The sequence below is a fragment of the Belonocnema kinseyi genome, chromosome 3, assembly GCF_010883055.1.
Source record: "Belonocnema kinseyi isolate 2016_QV_RU_SX_M_011 chromosome 3, B_treatae_v1, whole genome shotgun sequence".
Classification (NCBI taxonomy): Eukaryota; Metazoa; Arthropoda; class Insecta; order Hymenoptera; family Cynipidae; genus Belonocnema; species Belonocnema kinseyi.
In genome coordinates, this window is record NC_046659.1 from 38,655,387 (window position 1) to 38,668,900 (window position 13,514).

The 13,514-nt window shown below is 33.2% G+C and overlaps 1 protein-coding gene across 1 annotated transcript in view; it reads left to right on the top strand.

Annotated features, from left to right (window-relative positions):
* LOC117170253 (Krueppel-like factor 6) overlaps positions 1-9,664 on the top strand; it is a 491,461-nt gene extending 481,797 nt beyond the window's left edge. Inside the window, exon 6 of the mRNA XM_033356891.1 lies at positions 6,879-9,664. Coding sequence (XP_033212782.1) covers positions 6,879-7,054 — 176 coding nt within the window. The 3' untranslated portion in view covers positions 7,055-9,664. The remainder of the gene's footprint in view (positions 1-6,878) is intronic.
* Positions 9,665-13,514: the final 3,850 nt, after the last annotated feature.

Here is a 13,514-nt window from a genome sequence, read left to right on the forward strand (position 1 = left end):
GATAAAAAAAAATACGTGTCTCTTATTTTTCGATGTACTACAACATATTGCAGTTTCATCAAAATCGGTGAGGGACACCTGGGATAGTTTCCTTGTTAGTAATAATGTCGATTTTTCCAAGTTCGAGCCTCTTTCACCACCTAACATCCGTGCTTGCATCCCCTTCCTCCAGTTGGATGTTTAGTCCCAAACTTTATATGTCCCGTAGAACCGCGGTAAATCAGACTTATGACCACTTCTGATGATCGTGAGATGAGTCAATGGGCGTCAGACGTGGTCATAAGTCTGATTTACCGCGGTTCTACGAGACATGTTGAGTTTGGGACTAAAAATCCAACTGGAGGAAGGGGATGCACGCACGGATGTTAGGTGGTGATAGAGGCTCGAACCGTGTCCTGCTTTAGATAATTATTTTATCAAAAGCCCCAAATGAGAAATAATAACAAAAAAGCAAAATACTTTAGTTAAAAAAAAAATAAAAAAATAAAATGATAACGGCCATTCTGATTACAAATTTAATTAATTTAATCATTACTCTTGCTGGAAAAAATCGACATTATTACTAATGAAAATCAAAGTTTTTTGGAAATATAAATTGCGATTAATCAGATTGGAATATTAAAAATTGTTCAATGTTAAAGAAATATGATTAACGTATTTCAGCAAAGAATAGAAATGATGAACAATGTACAGAAATGTTTTATAAATCAATTTTGATGTCTGAGAGTCTTTTTAGAATTTTCAAGAGAAAAAGTATTACATAATTATTTAAATTAGAAAAATCTCTACCAGTAAAGTTATTCCGTGTCGTAAAAGGGTGCTTTCTGCAGATGCGAAGATACAATAATGTGTATTTAGTAACAATTCCTATAAGCAAGCGTACTGCCGAGTTCTTTGAACCACAGATTATTAATTGCACGATTTTCGATTTTGATTTTATTTCGTTATTTTTGCATGCCAATATTTGACAAATTAAAACCGGCCAAAAGTACTCTTTTCAAATGGACTTACACGCAAGAAATTAGTCCGTGTAGGTGGCAAGCAGACACGCGTTTCCTAAAAAAAAAAAGAAATAGCATACATGATATCTTGCATCCCAAGGGTTTCAATTTTTTCCATTTGCGAAAAAAATTCTTTTAAAAGAACACCTTCCAATAATACTCATAAATTTTGAAATTCAATACCCCATCCTCAGGGTTGATTTGTTTAACTTGTTTCCAATTCTCTTTAACCAAAAATATTAATTCAAAAGTGCTAACTTTTCCTACAAAATGTTTCTCTTAACATTCGTTAATTGTGTTATTTATATAATGCTAAGAAAACCTCAATTCTAATTATTTATTAGAGAAAAAAATGAATACAGGTAAGATTTTTTTTAACAGTTTCAAAATATGTTAAATAAAAAATATAGCTCATAATCTTCATAAGCGGTATCATTTATTCAAAAAATAACACATTTTCAGGATTGACAGGGGGGTTGACTAAGCAAATAATAATTTTTTTAAAACTGAAAATTAGTTATAAAATACCTTAAAGTTCTAATTTTACCGTATAATAATCACTAATGTTGAAAAAAATTTGTTAAAAGCCGTCTGTGCTATCAGGGGAGCCGTGCCCCTCTCAGAAATCGCCCAGGAAGGGGCTAACTCTTGATTTGCCCCCCTATGAAATCGGATTATTAGATTCGTCCGATCGTTTGATCTTTGTGAAACTTCTTAATCTATATATTTAGGAAATAATTAAAACCTTTATTGGCTATTTAAAATATTTTTGAAATATTTGAAAATATTTGTGAAATTGTAAAAATCTTTGAGAAATAATTGAAGCGTGTAAAATCTTTTAAGTCTATCCAAAATCTTTAAGAAATATCTGGGATCTTTAAAATCTTTGAAATCTTCAGGAATTTATCGCAATCTGTATAAAATACTTAGAATATTTTTAAAATATTTGTCATATTTTTGAAATTGTTCAAATCTTAGAAAAATCGTTGAAGTCTCTGTGAAATCTTTTAAAACTATCCGAAATCTTCAAAAAAAAATTGTGAAACCTTTAGAAAATCATTGAAATCTTGATAAAATATTTAAAATATTCAATAATATTTCTGAAATTGTTTAAATCTTACCGACATTCTTTAATTCTTTAGGAAATCATCGAAATCTTTGAGAAATCTTTCCGGAATCTTATGAAATCTTTTAAATATTTTTTGAAACATTTGTAAAACTATTGAAATCTTCGCGAAATCGTTGGCAAATCATTTATGCGTTCGTGAAATCTTTTGAATCTATCCGAAATCTTTGCGAAATATTTGAAATAGTTTTTTAGTTTTTCAAACTTATGTGTTTTGCTTGTTTGTCATTGTTTTTTCATTTGGGACTCTTGTTCAAATGATGATTGCTCGCTTTCTCTGAATAGTGCTGGTCGTGAGTTTTCTTTTTTTTTCTCCGTAAGTACGAATTGTATATGTTTGAATGTTTTTTCTCGATTTTCAGCCGACAAAGACGAATCGGTTTTGTACAAGCATTGATTCGGTAAGTACTTGATTATTTACACTGTCCTACATGAGTTTTGCGAATAAGATGGCACCTACTCTTTCCGACTGGATTTTTCGTGCTGAACACGAATTTGGGTTCAAAAACATCCCACCATGTCACGTTTTTAGAGAAAATAGGTGTTGCAACCATAAAAAACGGCGTTTTTAGCTACTTTTGAAAAATTGTAGAGCTGGACCATGACGTGCTAGAAACTTCGTTAATATCAGAAATTAAAGGCTGAAATAAACAATTTCAAATGATCCCTATGTTAAATTATTCGCATGCGCCTTTGGAGCGGGGGGGGGGCGTGTTTTTGTCTAGGGGTGAAGGACCAGCTGCCAATATTTAAGCAAATCCGTTTGAATTTCTAAAACTCGTGCACAATATTGGATCCGCCGTTTTGAATTTTTCAAATTTAACTGCATATTCGTAAACAGCGAACCTTAAGACCCCCGAGTAACAAGTTTCAAGCGAACACGATCAAATAATAAGTATATGTAAGTATTGAAAACTTGTACTACACATACATAAGTATAGTAGAAATCTACTGCGCATGCATAAGTAGCATAGAAGCCTGCTACACATCCATAAGTACTAAAGAAGTACACTGTGGAGTTATGTGTGTTGAGAGGTAACTTAACATGGAACAGAACCTTGCTCGGTCAATCAGTGGCGTCCTGTCGCGTCGTAGCCCCATAGCTATGTTACTAGCAAAAATTCTAAAGAAAGCTTATATTGGGTTGGCAAGAAAGTCTTTGCGTTTCTATAATTTCTGTACTCACCAATTTAGTTAATCATAAGTCTCTAGAATTCTACAAATTTGGCATTCTCTCTCTTCCTTAACTTTAGCGAAAGGTTGTGGGTACGAATGGTGCCTATGTTGTTTGAAGTAAGTTTTTTGTTTGTAAATAATGAATGGAAATTTGTCTACCAAAGAGACTACTAAAAACTTTCTTACCAACCCCATAATTTATACGTTTTTTCAGATGCAAGATTAATTGAAATCGCCTAACGCATACGCATGGATGTACATTTTATATATTAAAAATCGTTTACCTTAGGGGTCATCCATAAACTACGTTACTACCTAAGGGAAGAGAGGGGGGTCACAAAACCTACGTAAATCAAAAACAATAATGTTATTATCCTAATATTAAGTTTTCCTCACATAAACAAGATGGCAGGTCATGAAAACTTCCATAGATAAATAATGTAATTGTGAGGCTCTGTTTTTATAATCCTAAAGTATCGTTTAAGCCAAATAAAAAAATCAATCTTTCTAAAATCATAGAGTAGTGTGCCCGCTTAAGGAGTGGCAAATATGGCAAATATTGAAAATATGGCAAATGATTGAACTTCTACCTTTTATTAAAGCGCATACTGCTGAAACTAGTAACTCTGCTCTAACTGCCGAGGTATCTATCCCGAGGAGTGAAATTTTCTCTCTGCAAAGAAATGTTCGAGAGAAAAACCTTATTGTGCAAAAATTTCATGACAATACACTAATCAATGAAGACTTGCCAAGCTCTCTTGTTCGGACTTTGTATATCGCTACATCATCGCTACAAGAGAGACTAGAGAGAAAGAAGCTATGGGTAGATAAGAAAGTTTCAACAGTCTAGAGTTAAGGCTTTTATAAAGGGAAAGAATCTGCTAGTCGATAATAAACCTCTCTTGGATTCGAAAATTGACGAACGCCAAGGGAAATAAAATCTGAAGAATAACTTGTTTCGTTGACAGTGTTCTTGGTCCCCCAGATATGTCTATTCCTCGGAAGAGGAAGTAAAAGACAGCCTATTGTCATGTAAGAGTAATAGATTAATTGATGACTATTTTTCGGACGCATATTTCCACACCTTAAATTAAAAAATGTTTCTTCTCTTTGAAAATTCCGAGTATAAATTCGATGCTAAAAACTCTTTATATTGCTGAGACAAAGTCTTTCATATTTTCTATGTCGTTGAGTAAAAGAAACTCCGATTTCTATGAAATTGAATTACATCGCGTGAAAAAGAAAAGACATGGGCAGTTTTAATCGTTAATCATTTAAATGTTGACATTCCATTTTTATTTATTATTTTTTTATATAATAAGTCTATGGATGCCTGAAAATTCTCTTTTTCCAACCGTATAAGCAATTATTTCTATAGGATAAAAAATAGTAACGAAAGAAGGAGCTTGCAAACTACATATAATTAAAGGTTAGACATGGGTTTTTCTCATGAAGGAAAGTCGGGCATTTTGGAAATCTAGAAAATGCGTAGGGGTTAGAAAACGGAAGGTGTATTGATAGCTAGAGCCTGATCGCATTTGGTGTTGTGAGGTCCTCGAGAGCTATGACACACTACTGCAAACTCCCCGAGCTTGTCAGCTGAGTAACCCTCGCCCCACAGTTGGTGACTATGCATTGTGTGTTTCTCCTCTGTGATCTCATCAACGTCAACCTGCCTTCTATATATTGTCAGAATGGATTACTTAGTACTTAATATTACACCAACGCGCTGTTCCTAGAAACCAAGAACATATCTCGTGGATTTCCCTGATGTTTCCACTTGACATGTGAAGATGTCATTCGTCATTTTTCACGATTTCGCGAAGCTTTTCACTCTTTATTATCCTTTTAATGCATTAAAAATACCTAATTATACATATGTTATGTACTGACTCACTACTCGTTAACAACTGATGTTGAAGTAAAATAGCACTGATACTGGGTCGGTACGAACGTTGTAGTACAGAACATAGTTGACAAAGTCGGCGAATTCTAGATTATTTATTCAATTGCGAATATTTGAAAAGATTTAAGGAAATAAAAGCAATTTTGAGTTTTTACGTATGCTGCTATACCGATCTGTATATTAAATTTAAAAAACATTTATATCAAATTCATTGCACCAATAAATAATACATTTCTTTAGTGGTATTGCATATATGTACTTCACATACACATGTATATTAAAAGTCATACAGATTTTTCTAACAATGTACTGCTATTTTGATAAAAGTGGATATCTTAAAGTTTGTAGGGCCACTTAATTCAAGTCTGATAATAGAATTCGAAAATTAGAGTCGAATTTCGAATATGGCGAATCTAAAATTTAAAGGTGGTTCTATTCTTGTAAAATATATGATAGTATCCTAAGGTTTTTAGTGTGCTGAGTCAAACTGTCATGATAGAAATTTCAAATGATAGCTCCAATATTGCAGGTCCCCAATTTTTTAAAATTTAATCGTTTTCAAATTTCAATCACCAAAATTGTATCCGTTATTGTGATGTTTGAAATGTTGTTACACAGTTTGATATAATTCTAATTGTCGCTGACATCAGAGTTCCTTTGCTTTCATTGGAGTGAATCATTTACGAAAAGTAGAGAAGAACAGCATAATAATCATGAAAAAACATGGATGGTCAGCTGACAGCCCGCGCCAACGCGGGTCTAACGAAATTTGAAGCGAATGCATAAAGGTTATAAAGTAAATCATCTCTATTATTTTAAAGGTACCGGACCTTTTAAATAAATAGACCGTTTTCTATTTGGCACTAAATTTTTCCAAAATTCGTTGACATCCTATCCGGATCTTTTTTTTGGCCAAAAAGAACACCTTTACCAAGTTCCATGCCTTTTAAAGAATTTGAGCGTATGTTGGATAATTTCTGTTGTACCGCATCCACCAAAACGATTGATTCCTTTGTTGGTATTAAGTGTGAACCTAAAAGTACTATCACTCTTGATTATACTAATATAAATTTTCACTAACATAATTCAGTGACTCTCTTCACTAATTTAGATTTAGAGAGATGTTTTACAATTATGTAGAATGCACGCTGTAATGAGTGATAGACATTAGGACAGAAATGGATATCATTATTGAAAATAATGATATGATTGTGTTAAAATTCGACTAGAATGAATAGCTAGATAGCATTTGTTTCAAATTTTTAATCAATATTAATAAAATGTTGATTATAGATCATATAGATACAAAAAATTAACATCAAAATTATTAAGACATTTCCCTGGTCAAAAATCTTAACATCAAAAAGAAAAAGGTTTATACATTTGGTCGAAGAGTGTTTCATTGGCTTGGTGTGCTAGACATATAGGTCTGACGATAGACAACGATTAGTGGTGGTCCATTTTCCCCGGATTCATGAGCTGGTAACTATCTTCCTCAGAATTAAATTGTCATAATTTCCATATACCTTTGAATGACAAAAGATCAGAAAAAATCATGTGCCGATTATGCATTTCGTGGGAATTATTCTCAGAAAAAAACCCTTTTCATCTTTAATTTGCAGCTTTGTCTTCAACCGAAAATCTAACCCCGATTTTTGTTTTGTTTCAGGAGAGAAGCCATACAAATGCAGCTGGGAGGGTTGCGAATGGCGATTTGCACGGTCAGACGAGCTGACACGCCACTATCGCAAGCATACTGGCGCAAAACCCTTCAAATGTAGGCACTGCGACCGTTGTTTTTCTCGCAGCGATCACTTAGCACTGCACATGAAGAGGCACGTCTAATCTCGTGCTTTTTAGCATCCTCGAGTCCGCGAGAAAAGAGTCCTGGCATAACCTCGACCACGGAAGAAGCGGATCGTGCGTGGATGTAGCGATAGTCGATGGGTCGATAACTGATCTCATTTAGTGGCTCGTCACGCTGGACGCGGTCAAGCTATGTGATTCGAACTCCACTCAAATCGTTCCCGATCGATGAATCACCGTATCCTCCGTATGCACAATGCTTCCTATTTGCGATTAAGCTACGCTTAATTGTCTAACCGTTTCACGAAGAATACTTCCTATCGCCAGGATCCGGAGCCATAAACCTCAAAATGTGATAGTGTGTAATGAACAATTCACGCTGTATTGCCCAACGTTATCGATCTTCCTCTTCATCTTCATAACTATTTTCTTCTTATCGATACCACCCGCCATAATTCTCAAGATGTATGAAGCGTCATCAGTCGTTCATTGAGACTCGGAATTCTTTCAGATTAAAATTTAACAATCTGCACTCACATCAAAAGATTATTTCATTCCTAAATTAGGGCCTCTAAATTGATTCACAATTTTAGACTCTAATGTGAAGAATGCATCGCATTGAAGAAAGAAGCTTTGAGTTGTCCTCAATTTCGTGACTTTGCCATGAATTAATCGCCTTCACTGTAAGTAAGTGCCATAAGGTGACGTTAGGCTTCGTGTCGTTATTAATTGTCGTAAAAAGGGACGACCTTAAGCAGATTTTCAGAAATCTCGAATGAGAACAATTCCATTTGACATAAAGAACAAATCAAGAGTAAATAATGTTCTGAATGAGGCGTCTTCTGCATGCAAACTTTCGTTCGAGTTTATCTGCGTGGATAACATGAATTCTTTTTATATGTTAATGGTGACTTCAAAAGGCTTAATGCACCCTTAAGTTCGCATACAGTTAAGTTCAGCGATAAAAATTTCGCGAAATTAACGCGCGCACGGTTCTCTAGCAGAGACCGCTAATCACTGCCAGTTACTGAGTAAACATCTCAGAATTGTCTCTTAAAACATTTGATTCTGGATAAGAGGAAACTACAAGGTTTTTAATTTTAAAATAAGTTGACGTGTGAAGGTGGACGTTTTTTATGATTCTTATGTATACAAAAGTTCAAGTTTGTTAATTGATGCTGCATGTAATATTCTTTTGAAAGTGAAAAGATATATTGTCGTTTTATGTATATTTGCCTTGTTATAAATGTTTGTAGTTTTAATACGTGTTTTATAAGTATAAACAAATGTATGGGTATGTTAGTGTTAATAGAATTTTGCGAAACCATTTCAAACAATTCGCTGCATTAGCATTGGCAATAAGTTGATTTCTTGTATCAAAAATGAACAAAAACCTATTTTAGAAAATTCGAGTATACAACCCAGGTATACAGAAAGTTGTGTAAAGGCCGACAGGTCGTATATATTTTTAAACAAAAAATATGCATGCCCTGATTAAAAAAGTTCTCTAAAATTGTATTACCTCTTCTCTTAAAGACATGACGTTTCTAAAAGAAAAGAAGTAAATTTTTTGACCAGGTGCTTTAATATATGTTCAATGAAGTTGCTGAATTGACTTTCGACTGATATATGAAAGCGTCGCAGGTGGTTCGAGTTTCTCACAGTTACTAATCAGATATTCCTCTGTGAAAAGGACTGACAAGAAGTATTAAAAGAAAATTATTTTTATCTAGGACAATACGCAACGATCACAGCTTCAGGTGCCAAATAATTTCTCGAAAGCATTTTCGTTCATTTGAAGATGTAAAACTCGAACAAACTTGTTATGACTTCACGGAAAAGTTATGGCAGGGTTCGAGCTTATATGCTAAGAAATGTGTAATTTGATGCAACTCGGAACAATGGGAATTGGGAAGGCACACTAATGGAAAGGATAATTTTAAGTTGTTTCCACCTTTGCAATGTTTAATACGAACGCTTGTTATCCGTATTGCAAGCATGTTTCGTTTGTATAACGGGGACATAATCGCGAACTTATTACGTCTCTCGCTCTAACGAACTTTCTAATTTATTTTAACGTGTTGTAATGCTTATGATGTAGCAGATTATCTTTTAAAATTTATTTTTAATACAGTTTAACTGAAAGATTTTCTTTTTTATTTATCGTTAAATAACGTTCACATGAAATAGATAAAGAGTTAATTGAAAGCAGGCTTCAGAATTGATTTCAGTGCTGGTTTTAAAAATAAAATAACAATTTGTAATGTAACTTCAAATTTTACTTTCGACTAAAATGACTCTTTTCATATCAGCTTAAAAAAAGTAATAATTGCTTTGCACAACTAAATGTTTAATGTTTATAGATGGCAATCCCTGGCCATATTATTAGACAGAAGCTATATATGTATATAATATGGCCAGGGACTGTAAAAATGCCTACATTTTTTATTTTGAATAGCTAGTTTACGTCGCATTTTTCTTTTACGGATATTTATAAGGCAGTTTTATTCGAAGATTAATTATTTTACGTAACCCATTTATATTCTTATTTTCTGTATAAAGTAATGAAATACTGATATATTTTTGTATTCATTTGCATATAGCACAATCAGTTATTTTCAAGTCATAATATTCGGCCAATAGTTTATAGAAAAGAAAAAAAATCATAGAAAATGTTGAAAGAGATTTGGGTTACAATATTCCTAGTCATAAGTTTGATGATCTAGGTTTACCAAAAACTAGAAATAATTCTAGAGCGTATCTACATAACAAAATAGATGTTTTTACTGATTTACCTTAAATCAGTTTTCATTTCTTTTTAAAATAATTTAGTACAATTTATTTTAAGGACTATTAATCTCACGAACAACAAATTGTGTCTAACTTTATATTGTTAGCGATTAATTTGAAGCTTATTAAAGCATTATATTAATTAATTATATATTTCAAGTATTTAAGACACAATTAAAATCATTTATCTAAGTTCGTAAGTTTTAGTTGAACCATAAAATTAAAAAAATTATTTTTCTATGCATTTAATCGTTCTTATGAGACTGTAGTACAAATTTGAAATACATGTTATTTATGACATCTAATTTAAAATCATATCTCCGTATTTTATTTTAAAATATATTAGCTTACTCAAAGAACATAGTAGTTCAAATTTTATGTTAAGGCTCTAAAAATGGCTAATAATCAGAAAGTTGCTGTGACGTACTTTAAGTTTCTCTCTTCCAAATTTGGTCACAAGGATTAAAATACCTGATGTTTAAAGTGTCTTTTTCCTAGTGTAAGACCTTTCATAATCCTGATAAAAAACGAAGGAAACTCTCATAGAAAATTACTTATTATCCTGCCACTTTTCTAACTACTGAATGAAGGTGAAGATAAAAACAGAGGAGAGCGAGAGTTAAACTTAGCAAAGAATAAGTCGATAACGAGAAAGGGACAAAACGAAAAGGGGCCAGTTAGTGAAATCGCGAGTCGTTCCATTTCATTGAATCACCATTAACTCTCAATTCCCGATTGATCGATCGAATCATTGGTTAGAAGAGGACACGGTTGAAAAAAAGTGACGACGAGAAATGGAGAGAGAAATCTAAAACAGAACACGTGTGCTTTTGTATGTCCGTCGATGATAAATGAGAGGATTAAATAAGTACAGTTTAGTTTTGCGTTTTGTAGCGCACTTATCAAAAATAACCTGTAAAGAAGACTAATCTTACCTGAAGAAAGAAACAAAGCGAAAGATAAAAACATTGTTAATGTTCAGTGGCCAAATAAAATAATTGATACGCACGTAGAACATAATTCATACGTACCTATTTAGAAAGGAATGATGTGGCAGTGGGACGCGCCTGAATTCACCATTTTTATGGTAGCCCCTATGTGATTCTATGCATGAGTTTGTCAACACGTTTATACAATTTTGTGGGTCAAATGTTAAAAACAAGATGTTGAGCTCACGAGAGCGAGAAAGGGAACGTTTTATGTTTGTATATTGTGCAATCTTTCTTTTTATCGGTGTTTCATTCTTTGTTACAATCTTCAAGATTTATTACTGATAGTATTTCCCTTTTTAGGAAACAAATGGAGGCAGACGTCTTTTGATAGCCATATTGAGATGATTGATATAGCCTGGCTTCTCGAAATGTCTGCGAATGTTGCCTTGTACAAATCGAAGTAACCGCTTTTTAAGCAAAATTGACCTACCTTTTTTATATGGGAATATTGCAATTTGGTTCTTTAACTATAGTAAAAGACGAAACGAAACGTTCACGAACGGTTCGAGTACCTCGCAAATTGTAGATATTATATTATGTGTACGCGAGAGAAGAGCGCATTGTTTTAAATGATAAACAATTTGTAATTACATGTATTGTACCTACAATTTAATTAGCCGGATAGATAGACCGATAGATAGGCAGAAGTTAGATAGATTTTAAATCCAAATCAATGGAAACAATTAAAATATAGTTGCGATAATTACGATAAGTACCTAAGGACTTTAAGAGAGCCTTTGGGTTTACGACTTTACCAAATTCGATCTAGGTTGATCTTGTAATAATTAATTAAATAGGTATTCAGGTCTCGTGCGTTCGGATTTGAAACGGAAACTTATTCCATATTTTTTACATTTATGAACAATTCTGATCTATTGGAGATATTATATTTTGAAAAAAAATCAAAGCGAGACTTGAACAACTATTATTTAACAAAGAACACGCTTTCTCATGTTGCTGGCAGACACCGAGAAATCAAATAAAAGCAGGCTAGTAATGCAGAATTGACAAGACTTGAAGCTAAATATTAAATTTATTGTAACTCGTCGTCTGCCCTCGAGGCGAAGACAAAACCCATGATAATTGCAGCAAACGTCGTCTAAGATATTTTCAGTCATGTTTTATAGTAATTGTAATGCTAACGAATCTAACGATACAGATATTTAATAAAGGCGCAAGAAACGTGGGCAGACGTTCACAATAATATTCGAACATTTACTGAAACACATTCACACTAGAAGGTAGATTTGTATGCGAATAAATATATACAAGCGCATGAATGCAACTACTATTTGTCGAGCGTATTGTACAGGCATGAGTGCAATTTTCAGTCCCAAATGACGAGTGAATGTGGCTTAAGGGAAAGTATGGAAGTCCCTTACTGAGAACCGTTAATTGGTGTTGTTTATCACTCCGCTACAATTAAATGTATTAGCCCAGGCGCCCTGTGCAATTTTAGGTAAAAAGTGCTACCTCAAATTTAACATCAGATTCCTGTAGTACTAGCATGTGGAACAAAAGTCTATATGTTTCCGACCAAGGTTTCTGAAGTAATGTATGTGTAAACAATCGTAAGAAATAGCAAAAACAAGTTTTTTGTTTATTGTAACCAGAAGAAAGCCAGAAGAAAGTTTCTTTACAAAATGTAGGTCTTACAAATATCTACGTAATCACGTGTCGTACTTTAAGATTTGCTCATTTGTTTAGTTGGAAAAAAATAAAAACCGTGCAAAAGTCCCTTTTTTAAAGTTGCAATTATTATTGCAATCATTAATTAACACGTTTCAAACTTTTAGAAAATATGTCTCTAATCAAGTGCATTTTGCACCAAAACGACTTTCTGCTATTAAAATGCATAAACATGGCTACAAAAAAAGTATGTTTTTTCGTCATAAACAAATAGAATAACTTTGTCAGTTTTCACTCAATGGAATCGGAATAAAATTTATTCGACATGTGCTATGTTTTTACACTTAAAAAAAAAGAATTTTCTTCAAGAGGGTGGGGGGGGGGCCATATTTTTTTCTGCAAAATTAAAAAAAAAATCTTGATACTTTAATGTTTTGCTGAGATATTGAAACTGTTTGCAATTTGAACAGGTGAACAGGCGCGAGCTCCTGGCATGCCACAGCGGCTTCCCCCATTCCGCCTACACTGACAGCGTCGATCCTTTTCTGTGAACCTTTCTGTAAATGAGACACGATTATGAACAATAAATTTTAAAATGCATATCTTCGTGAATTTTATAACAATTACTAGATCTCTTTTTCAATATTTATTATAAAATTGAGCTTTATGAAATGAAAATTGACTTATTTATTTTATTTGCTATTAGATGAAAACTTAACATCTTTTGTGAGCCATTTTTATGTAATTCAATGATAAAAACCGCTTTGCTGCTAAGTGTACTTCATGCCACAACTTCTGGAGAGGATAATAATCGACATTTTGTTGAAATCCTGTCGGTCAAAGTTCTAAAAATTCCGTTCAAAAATAGTCTCCAGACTTTTTAAGGGTGTCAAGGAACATATTTTCTGAAGATGTGAAACTTGTTAATTAGTTATTGTAATAATAAGTGCATATTTAAAAAAGGCATATTCGCAGTGCTTCCGAAACATTGGACGCAAACATATAGGCTTTTATCCCACATGTTAACACAACAAGAATCCGAAGTCAAATTTCAGGTGGCATTTTTTACCTCAAATGAGTCTTTTTTT